The 11,459-nt window shown below is 39.4% G+C and overlaps 1 protein-coding gene across 1 annotated transcript; it reads right to left on the bottom strand.

Annotated features, from left to right (window-relative positions):
• Positions 1-382: 382 nt before the first annotated feature.
• LOC131777895 (succinate-semialdehyde dehydrogenase, mitochondrial) lies at positions 383-9,114 on the bottom strand. The gene is made up of 9 exons (XM_059094257.2): positions 8,784-9,114; positions 7,517-7,771; positions 6,228-6,344; positions 4,871-5,014; positions 4,133-4,276; positions 3,126-3,284; positions 2,374-2,543; positions 1,734-1,792; positions 383-918 (listed from the first exon to the last, which is right to left on the bottom strand). The coding sequence occupies exons 1-9, from the start codon at positions 9,015-9,017 to the stop codon at positions 704-706; spliced, it is 1,497 nt and encodes a 498-aa protein (XP_058950240.2). The 5' UTR covers positions 9,018-9,114; the 3' UTR covers positions 383-703.
• Between the last annotated feature and the right edge of the window lie 2,345 nt (positions 9,115-11,459).

Below are 11,459 nucleotides of genomic sequence, written 5' to 3'. Positions count from 1 at the left end.
ACGCGCGTTTCTCCGCCCGACGAAAGATTTGAGACGGGGGTCTGGTACTCAGTACTAGACCCCTTCAGGACATCACGCCGCGGCGGCTAGCGTTACTCAACCCCCGGGAAAAGTATCGGCCCTGCCGAAGCACTCAATAATCTTTCCATAGGTCCCTTCTTACAGAAAATTCCATGCAGTTGCAGTTTCTTACCGACCGCAAACTGCGACATTGACTACGTGGAGATGCTCGAAGATAGCTAAGGCCTTAAGAGCCTGGTCAATCATTCTGAGGCAGTCCACAAGCAAAGGCGGGGGGCAACGGCATCCCTTAAAGTGACTGTACAGGAAACTGCAACGATGGAAGGTGCCATAATTCACGCACCTAAGGTGTGTTTGAAATAAACGACTCCGTTTGCTTTAGTTCATAGACTCCGTTTATATATTACCCTTGTATATCTAAAAAATCACATACCCTAATCATAACCTAACGTTATTCGATTATCTCTCTTTACCTAGAAAAAAAAACCGTCCACACAATTCCCGAGCAAGTCGCACTTTCGGGAAGATTTAAAGTCTACGGTCTCCTGTTTACTATGAAATCTCCCCAGCGTTTTTTTTTTTAAGTCCATCGACACGTGTCAAGACTGTAAACTAATTTCTAAACTTAAATGGCTCAATGTTATTGTTCCATGAGGTCTTGCATCAGGTCTGTGTTCAGTTTTCATGAATTAGTGATTCCTCCCAAACAGATATACTTGATCTCGAGATATTCCTCAATTCCATACTTTGAACCTTCTCGCCCTAACCCGGACTGCTTCCAGCCACCGAAAGGCGCAATCTCTGATGAAATGATTCCTTCGTTTACCCCTACCATACCCACTTCCATGGCCTCAGCCACGCGCCAGATTTGGCTCACGTCTTGGGAGTAAAAGTATCCTAGGATGGAAAAAAAATTAGAAAAACGTTTTCCTCAGACAAAGGCGGCGAAGCAGGGGAAGAAGGAACAGGGGCTGTAGCCTCCAGAAAAAAATTTTGAAGGAGTCATTGCCCCCTTTCATTCACCCTCCGCCCACCCCACCCTGGCAAAATATTCAGCTTTGCGATCTTACGACAGATCTTCCTTTAGGATTGCACACAACGAAATCATGTTGTCGGACTGGTTCAAAAACTGCATAACAATGCATTGTTCCAAATCGATTACGAACGCACTGAACACTGTAATAGATTCATAGAGCCTTCCTTGAGCCGACATACTATGCAAAGGTCTGCCGCATATGTTGGCCAAAACTCACATAATTTCTTAAAAACTTAACTAGTTTTTAGGTAAAAACGGGGGCCCCCGAAATATTTTTCTCACCTTGCCCACTAAAAAGTTGCAAAATTTTTCACAACTCGGACTGTTCCTGTTTGTAAGTCCGGCCAAGCCTACATGGTCAATGGCCTTCGTAATAGCTGCTAACTATGGCTTATAAATACAGGCGTTGAGTGTTAACTCGTAAAACTCCCTGAAGAAGTTTACGACAGTTAGACAAAATGAGTTGCCGAATAAAGAAGTTTTACGACTGCTCTTCGCAAAGTGCTGCTAACTAGTTTAGTTTTTTTGAAAATTAAAAAAAAAAATTGTTTAAGGCAAGACAGCTAATCATTTTATTGCAGAGAACACGTATTCTACAACTGAAATTGTGCTCAGGCTGGACTCAAGCGCTTATGTATGCATTGGTATAAACTACGTAAGTTAAATTCAAAGTCACCTGCTAATCCTGATGAGGTATCGTTAGCTATTGCCACGGCCTCCTCTTCGGTTTTGAACCTAAGAAATCATCCAGATCAGATCATTAACTCTATAATTTTACTTAAGAGCAATCTTCATAAGAGGTAATGACATTGTCGGGATGCGTTTCTACGCTCAAAATTGATTCCCTTTCAATTATAGTTTTAATTGTGTATCAAGTAATGTGTAATTTCGTTACCGTTATAGCAGAATATTTCTACCGTTAAAGTAAAATGTTACAGGAAGAGGCTTTGGATAACCAAATTAGTTCTGTGAACAGAAATAAATCTTATTTGAGCGCGTAAGAACATAGCAGCATGATTGTCAAGTAAACCCACTTCCGATTAGAAATTAGTGCCCACGAATCGTTGTGGAACGTTTGAAAGCCTTGAATCCCACATGGAATTACGTATCTGGGCGTGAATTTCCTTGGCTAAAAATGTAGCGATTTTTGTAACCTTAAGTTAGATCAGGATGGAATAGAACGAAACCTGTAATGCTGAATTGTCGACAATTAAGGCAGAATCAAGTGAAAGCATACAGTCTAAGATTTTCGAACCAGCGTGAGCAGGTTTCTAAGAAACGCAAGTGGGAAATTGTGCTAAATACATTTTACACACCTTATGAGAGGAGCCACCGGCCCAAATGTCTCTTGACTGCAGATGATCATATCACGAGTGACGTCGGACAGGACAGTCGGCTGGAAGAAGTTACCTCCAAGTTCATGCCGCTGACCACCTTTTAGACATTTGGCGCCTTTGGACAAAGCATCCTTTACGTGACTTTCAACCTAATAATGGAGTAATGAGTGCATCTTTAGTAGTCTTTTCTATGAAAACTTTTCAATTAATTGTCAAAAGTAACTTGGGATTGCATTGGTTTTGCTCTACTTCGCTCCATGATTCGTTCAGAAACTCACACCGCTCTCTGGACCAATGAGATGCGTAACTAAAGCAATTCAAAATCAAAATCTCTTCAAAATCTATCTCAAGAACTCACTCGGGTGTCTGTTAAGTAAATTTTACTAAGCTAATGCTAAATTCTGTACAGTGATTCTCAGTGAAACGACACGATCCTTCAAAAGAAAACCAACAACAACAGTTTAGGTAGCAAAACGTCTGCAAATGTGTGTTGCACGATTTAAGGTTTAAAACTAACGTGTTTAAAATATTAAGAAACAATTAGTTTATGCCTTAAGTATGAGTTTAACGAGATTTGAAAGTTAGAAGGCACTCAACAACTCAGATCCACTCTCAGCTATGCCTCAGGAAATTCTAACACATCTTTGGTGCTCTCTAAGCCTCGCACGTGCTTGATATCTCGATGAAAGCACGGCTGACGCATGAATTAGTCGCTCCTTTCTCGACACTACCTTCTCCACAGCTTTCTCATTTATAAGAGGTCCTTGCGTTGATGATGCATCCATTCCATTTCCAACTTTCAGTTGTTCATCAACTGCCGCAGCAAACTTAGATGCAAATTCATCGTAAATTTTGTCCTGAACTAAGATGCGATTGGCACAGATACAGGTCTGGTAGAAAGAATGAAACACAAAATTAAGTCCAATTAAAAAAAAAACAGGCTAATCCCAGCTACAAAATTACGCAAAAATTGAACTAATGCTGGCAGTTTCTCTCCCCTCCCATACGTATACAAGGAGGGAGAGGAAAGGGGGGTTAAGACCCTCCCTAATCTGCCCCTGCCTCCCTCCCAAAGTAGTATCAATCCCTCTTTCACCTCTATCTACATCCAGTGCTGGTAATGAAGTTATACACTTAAGTACATACAGTCTGTAAATCAACTTTGCACTCAGATCATGGATAAGCATAAGTTATCATAAATTTTAAAACAATCATCACACATTATCATAAATTATCAAGGGTGAATATGTATGAATGTACCAGTATGTATGCATACTTAATTGATCACTCCCCTAATGGGGTTTTCAGGGCCAATATATATTGAAATAGTGTGAATAAATAGTGTTTAACCCTTTAACTCCCAGAAGTGATTTGCATGTAACTTCTCCTTACCACATCCATACTTAATTCAGCAAACAGGTGATGAGAAACCTCAAACTTATCAGGTAGCAGTTATTATTTTTATTTAACACCAAATTCCTGTGACTTACTTACAAAGAAATGTGTCACAGCCGAGGGGAGAGTTAACAATATTATATTGAGAATTAAAGGGTTAAAACCCCAACTAGAAGAAGGCAGACCAGTTGGCTATACACAAAGTGCAGACAAGGAGTTGAACTTGTGACAACTGAGCAGGGTTGAAAGCTTGAACCTGGGACCACCAGATTACAAGACCAGCACCTTAACCACACAGCCATGCTGCCTTATCATAATTGCTGTGAGAAATGAGATAGATTACCTGTGCAGTATGTCTAAACTTAGCACCCAGTGCTCCTGCGACAGCTGCATCAACATCAGCTGAATTGAATACAATGAATGGTGCATTTCCCCCCAGCTCCAGAGAGACCCTCTTGATTGGATCAATACACTTGGACATGAGTAGCTATTCAATGAAAAATATCACATATACCTTATATCTTGTGATGGTAACACATCAAAATTAATTCTAATTGCTTAAAAAATCATGATAAAAAATTGATGCAGCCTGCTGCCTAGGAGGTCAAGGGATAATCAAAAAGTGAGAGATATCCTCAGAGAGACATCCTCAGTGTTGGCAGGTATGTGCACATTTCTCAGGTAGTAATGGGGGGGGGGGGGGGGGTGACTTCTCTTGTCTTTGACAGGGACAAGGAATAACCTTTTCCCTAGTGTCTGTCTTCATTCTGCCACCAAGAACACAGTTTGGGGAAGAAGACCCTTTAAAGAAAGAGTTGTGAGGAAATTAGAAATTTGAATTAAACCATGACAAGAGATCAATGGGGGTATATCTTGTTTGTCATAAGACCTTTTGAAGATAGCAATAGCTGGTGCAAGAATTACCTTTTGGAATGGAAAAGATGCCAATTTAAAGGCAATCGTAACATTTTCCTCAAAATCTGGTTCTGGTGTCAAAAGCCTCTTCAGAACTGAACCAGCCCACAGTCTCATTTTCTCAGAAAAGTGCAAGATCTTGTAGAGTTAAGCTGCATTATTATACCTTTCCAGTTGCAGTAGAGCCGGTAAATGACATTTTTGCCACAATGTCATTACCAAGAAGTGCATCTGTGACCTGATTCACATTGTCTCGGGAACAAGGAATCGTATTGACCACCCCAGGGGGAAAACCTGCATCTTCAGCCAGCTGAGAATGAAAAATAATAAACCCTTTAAATCTCAGAAGAAATTGACACATAACATCTTGTTATTAACCCATGACACCCTAGCATCAGTATGCAAATTCTCAATCCTGCGCTCTATGCATTTCCTAAGTTGCTCACTTGTAATAAGTGTCACTAAAACTACCCCACTGCCTTTTTTTAGCACTCAAATTTCTATCTTAAAACTTCTACTTAGAGTTTATATGAAGCATTGTCGGACAACTAAAAAAGAAATTTGAATTCAGGTTCAACCAAAACAGTATTGTGAATTGTTTCAGTTGCTTACCATCTGATGTGGAACACAAGCTGTGACATTAAGTCTTTGGCTGATTGATTTGATGTCAACACATGCGGCATGAAAAGGACCTACAACAGGCCCATTCTGTATACCACTTTCAGGACAAAACAAGATTTTTTCCACCTACTCTATCTATAATACATTATTTCTTATTCCTCCCTATGTGCAGGGGATTCTATAGTGCCTCCTCGGGTACCAGCCTCTGAGCCAGAACCCCACAGGAGCAACAAGGAAAACTTGTCTGACAATCAAGAGCTTCTCAAGTTGATGATCATTTGTGTCATTCTCATGACCTTAATATGTGATTCAGGGGTGATATTGTAAGGAGAAATTACATTCTAGTCACTCTTACGGTTTTAAGGGTTAAATATTTTATGAAGAAATTTTTAAGTTGTAGCTACATGGGAGAATTCCTTTTTTGGTGATAGATCTCAGGAGTAGTACTTTAATCCTTACAGTGGGTTAAAGCGGATCTTTGTGAAGTCCAACTAATGCAAGGAGTTTGTACATTCTTGTTGATTGTCACTTATCAGAAAAAAGTAAACAAAAGGATTTGTCAAACCTGGAGCCTGGAAAGTGGTTTAAGTCATCTTGCAAATTTAACCCTTTCCACCCTAACATCAGTATGTAAATTCTCCATACTGTTCCCTATACATTCCCTAAGGTGCTGATGAGGAGAATTTGTTTTATAATCCAGAGCTTCTCTGGTTGGTGACCATCTCCTTTATTCTCATTACCTGAATGTTTGATTCAGGGCTGATATTGTAAGGAGAAATTAGATGCTGGTCACTCTAAGGGGTTAAAGGGTTAAGTGGCGTTCCCATGAGAGAGAAAGTATGAAACAGTGTTTGACTTAAAGGAACCAAAGTGTAATTTAGAGGAAAAGTTAATATTTGTACCTTCTGTAGAGCCAGGGCACAGTAAGGAGTTTCTTCTGATGGTTTAATTATTACTGTGCATCCAGCAGCCAGTGCTGCAGCAGCCTTTCGAGTGATCATGGCAACTGGAAAATTCCACTATCAAATGAAGATGCATTATTTTGTTAGTGCAAAGCTGTACAGCATTCTGCTTGAGAAAGTGACAGACAGTGGAACATCATTCTAACTGCAGGCTATCAATTACAAATGGCCCCAAATTCTCTTGTAATTTAGGTTTAAAGTTTCTGTGCACTCGCTTATCCACAGGGGAGATTTCTCTTCATGATTCCTCTCTGTTTTGGTTTACATGGGTTCATTTTATCCTATTTATTTCTTTTTGGCATAAATAGACACCATGTACATTTGACAACCCTTCTATCTCCCCATAGTAATGGCTTTGGTTTTGCCTTAACCTGCAGAGTAGGTGGAATTTTGGCATGCAAGTGCTCAGTATTTTCCTAGCAACAACTATCAACACTATCTTTGATTCTAATAGCAGTGGACGGATGAGGAGAGAAAGAAATTAGTACCATGGGGGTGAGCAACAGTGAAAAATAAGGAGAGGGGTGGGAGACTGAATATTTTGCTTTTCCCTGTCCTCCCCCCCCTCCCCCTCAACACTGCCTTTATCTCCAAATCAAACATGGCCAGTTGAATAAACAATCGCGAGCTTCGTAACATTAACTCACCATATTAAGACACCTGCTCTGCAGGCTTGTTTTGCCTGCATACTTGCCTCCTCCCATAATTAATCACTACCTGAGGCATTAAGAGGGGACAGTGCACTCAAACAGACCCACTATGAGGACAAGAACAAAACGCTATGACCAACCCTGCTGGCAGGTTACTATAACCTGCTGATATATAAATATATGGCAGATGCAGTAACTGTTACTGCATCTGCCATATATTTATATGGATTTCATGTCTTTTGGAGAAAAAATTATAGAGCACAGAAACTATCCCTATTTCTGGTACAACTGCATATTTGAAGTTACTTTTGACTCTCTTCAGGGGTTTTCCTTTGTTTGTTGTTAGCTATCACCTACTGGCAAGAGTTTAATGAGCATTTATCATTTTCTTGTTTTTTTTTTTAATTTAACCATTTAGTTTTCTTTGATTTAGCAGATAGGATGTATGCCAAGTTAGGAGTGGAGTCATCCTAAAAGGATTTTGTTGACTGATGTAAAATTTAAGTAGTCTGTCAAGCTTTTCAGGTATAAATTTTGGAGTTCACATTGAGTAAGAGTTAATTCAGATATGCTTATTACCGGAGTCCAAAGGGCAGCAACACCAACAGGTTGTTTCACAGAAAACAATCTTCGTGAAGAAGCAGGTGAAGGAATGATATCACCATATATCCTCTTAGCCTCCTCGGCAAACCATTCAACATATGAAGCACCATACTTGATTTCACCCTTAGCTTCAAACAATGGCTTCCCTTGTTCTGATGTTAACATTTCAGCTAAATCTCCCTCATGTTTGACGATGAGGTCATACCAGTTACGTAGTTTCTGACTTCGCTCCTTAAAACAAAACGAAGTTAAGAAATAGACATTACATTGTTAATGGAACAGAAAGGGTAAAGGAGCCACAGCTTCCCAAAATAAAAACTTAGAGTCACAGTCTTCCTGCTCCCTCAACCCACATTTCTTGGCACAGGAAATATCCCTGATACAATCCAGTCTCATGATATTTTAACAAATCACCATTGATACACCAAGATCGCACCTTGCAAAATAATGCATTGTGGCCTTTTTTCTATTAAACAACATATACTTCCAATTCATGCATTATCACAAATTGATTACAGACATACTAAGCACTGTTGAGATTGCAGAGAAGTTTGCTATGCCACCATGTCTGATATATAATATTATATACGGAGGAAAGAACTTTCAAAAGAGAGGAGGAACAGTAACTTTCAGTCAATTTAATAAATTAGGAGAAAATTTTTCATTTTTACATTGCCATGTAGCCTGGAGAATTTGTGGATTGCAAGGAGGAAGTGGAGAAATTCAGAAAAGGGCTGACCAAGGACAGCAACTTTCACTCGATCTGGCTTCTAAGTATTATCGGGAAGACCTTTGGAATTCGCATAAGCTCTGTGGCCTGATTAATTTGTGCACGTTTCATTTTGAAAGTAGTGCAAGCCTTGATTCATACCACAGGCAGCCCAAGCGTACTATGTATGATTTCGGGGCTTAAACGTCATAAAAAGCAACATCTTAGAAATCAAGATTTAATTTTAAGCGTTCGCGTATGCCGAAAATAAAGGAAAATTATAGAACGTGTTAAGTTTCCATATCTTTATTCCAAAGCTATTTTGTCGACTTTCTTTGAACCACGTATTGTGCAGTATAAAAATAGTGCAAAGCACGCGATTACCTCATCAATTGTTAGTTAATTGTAACGGCAAATGGATAATCTCTCCATTTTCGAACATCTGATCGCGACTAGAAAAAGCAACTTCTAAAATAATTTGCGCGACATGAATGCACTTCCGCTGATTGAAACAAAAGTTTTTACCCATCATACCTTTGTTGTCACGTTTTTCCAGACTTTAAATGCATCATACGCCTGTTTCACAGCCTCTTCCGCATCTTCTCTCCCCATATCAGACACTCTCCCAATCTCTTGACCCGTCGCAGGATTGTAAACTGGAAACTTCGTCTCGCAATCTTTCCATTTTCCTCCAATATAACCAGAACTTCGGTAAAGAGCCATGCCTCGTATGCATCCCAATAATCCACACGGCAACCTTGCCCTCATGTTTGCATAGATGATAAAAATTACGTCATGAGTATTTATAACTACACCTTCAAAAAGTGTAAATTTACCACGGAGAATGAAGAGCCGCCATTTTAGATCCTCGTTAACAGAGAGAGGAATGGGGAGAATATGAATTGTTTCATTTGTTCCCAATCTCTTGATTTCTACTCTCCTACTCCTGACCGTGAAGGAAGCGAGCACAAGTGTCAATGGATCGAAGCGTCGGTGACCTCACTCAGACAACAAAACCTCAAAAGAATTTAAGCATGAAAATAAAATTGACACTTGTGTCGCCAAGACCACTAACAGGGTAATGGCTAAACTTCAGAATACCCCGCAACTTTGGTCCGCCTCACTTACATGTGTCGGGAGGCTTTGAAGATCGAGGCATAACACAATAGACGCTATTCTTATTCAATGACATGTAAATGAGTTGCGGGGTATTCTGAAGTTGCTCCAGGGTAATTATCGACAAAAAAACTGTAGCAAAGCAGCACCACAGCAACAACAAAACCACCATAACAAGAACTCAACAGATTAACTCGCCAGGTAAATGTCGCTAAAAATATTTGTCACCAGCATATGAGAAAGAAAAATTCTAACATTCCCACAAGCGTTTGAAATTCAGATCGTATGCTCTGCTAACCTGGTGATTTAGTATTATCAACTGCGTTGATAACGTAATCATTCGCTCTGACGAAGGGCTAACACTCGAGACGTCAGCTTTTAAACTCTAGACGGTGGCCAATTTACATTATCAAATCAGTTAATAATACTATATTTCCCTAGTTATTCTACCACCGACGCAGCACCACAGTTTAAAATTACTTCCTTTGTTCACTTATCATGGTTGACCTTGGTTTTACACTTAATATGTTAATTTCCATCGACGCAGCACCACAGTTTCTCTAGAAACTTAATATTTCCTTTGTTCATTTATCATGGTTTACCATAGTTTTACGCTTCAAACGTTAATTCTGCTCCCTGCTAGGATCAGTAATGTCCATTGTGGTTTTATTTCGCATGGAAACTCGTTTACAACTTGTTTACTATCTCTTAGGTAAGTGGGACAAGCGCTTGTATTCGTTCGTATCGGCGGTCAAAATATGTGAACTACACGAAGTCTTTACTGAGTTATCTGGTCATTTTAAAGTGAAAAACGGTAAAATTTCCGCACAGTTCCATACAACATTATGCATTCAGTTCTTAGATAGAGAAAATAATGACAAAGATAATACATTGCCATTGGGAAAACAGATTTGTTTTACGGAAATTTTACCTGAAAAACATACGTATTAAGGAGTTTGGAAGGAAAGAAACTAATGTGGTGTTAATCTGAAAGCAATTAAAATTGGTCAACATCATAAGATTTGTATGGACTGCGAATAAGGAAACTGTTGTGTTGGGCTGAATTTTAATTCCAGTTAATACCTCATGATGAATCATCCGTGACGCATATAGAGACTTCGTCAATATAAACTTCAGCTTTTCACCGGCTTTTATCACTGTTCTGAAGAACGTTTCTGTCATTGATTTAATTTTTTTCACGCTTCGCGTTTTACAATTTCTTTTTAAATGAAAGGTTCGAACTTGAGAGATAGCAAGTTCCTAAACAAGGGGTAAAGGAAATAAAAATCTCTCACGGTGATGCAGTTACTAAAAAGAATATGTCCCCAGCAGGGACTCGAACCGTAAACCTTGCAGTTTGTCCGGATGCGTTCGACTTCGTTCGGTTGCATTTGTATGGCCTACCAACTGTGCCGGTTTGTTTGTTAGTCCATGTGATGGGAACGTGGTAGAACGCATACAAAGTGCTGCTAAGACTTCACTTTTGCGTGGTTAGAATCCTAGTGTTGTCATCTGCATAGTTATTTCCCCTAAATCTCCCGCAAGCTATCACAAAAAAAATTCATTACCACGCCATTTTGCATGGTTATTAAAGGATCACAACGTTTGGGATTCATAGTGACCTTTCAGAGAAAGACATTACGAAAGACCGGTTGGTGTTCACTCTTCATTTACTTCATTCATGATTGATGACACGATTAACAATTAAGGTGCATGATATTACAACACCTTCCAGTAAATCAAAAAGAGTGCCAAGTGATATTAAAGAGAACCTTTATCGATACAATTTAACATAAACAAAGATGGTTGTTGGAACATTTCTTACGGTTTCGTGTAAGTTCATTCTGTAACACTTAACGCACTTATGTAAATTTTGGAGCTCTTAAAAAAGGACATGTTGAAACATGAGCTGAGACAAGGTCATGAAGTTAACCTCAGGAGAGTTAATTGAATTTTAATCAAAACGTTTTTCGCGAACCTAATTAGCCGGCTCAGAGCTCTCAACCCCGCTGATTGCCCAGTTTTGAACCTTAGTTCTGTTGGTTTTTAACGAGATACTGAAAGTTTTGGACTCCGGAGAGCATGAGTCTCTTG

The sequence above is a fragment of the Pocillopora verrucosa genome, chromosome 11 (genome assembly GCF_036669915.1).
Source record: "Pocillopora verrucosa isolate sample1 chromosome 11, ASM3666991v2, whole genome shotgun sequence".
Lineage (NCBI taxonomy): Eukaryota > Metazoa > Cnidaria > Anthozoa > Scleractinia > Pocilloporidae > Pocillopora > Pocillopora verrucosa.
The sequence above is the reverse complement of the archived record's forward strand: the minus strand, read 5'-3'. Positions and strand labels throughout refer to the sequence as shown.

Excerpts from the sequence above, each read along its gene's own strand:
- LOC131777895 (XM_059094257.2), bottom strand. The coding sequence starts at position 9,017 with ATGAGGGCAAGGTTGCCGTGTGGATTATTGGGATGCATACGAGGCATG. Across the intron at positions 3,285-4,132 it reads AGTTTAGACATACTGCACAG|ACCTGTATCTGTGCCAATCG; the intron begins GTAATCTATCTC and ends TCTTTCTACCAG. Across the intron at positions 919-1,733 it reads TACCTCATCAGGATTAGCAG|GATACTTTTACTCCCAAGAC; the intron begins GTGACTTTGAAT and ends TTTCCATCCTAG.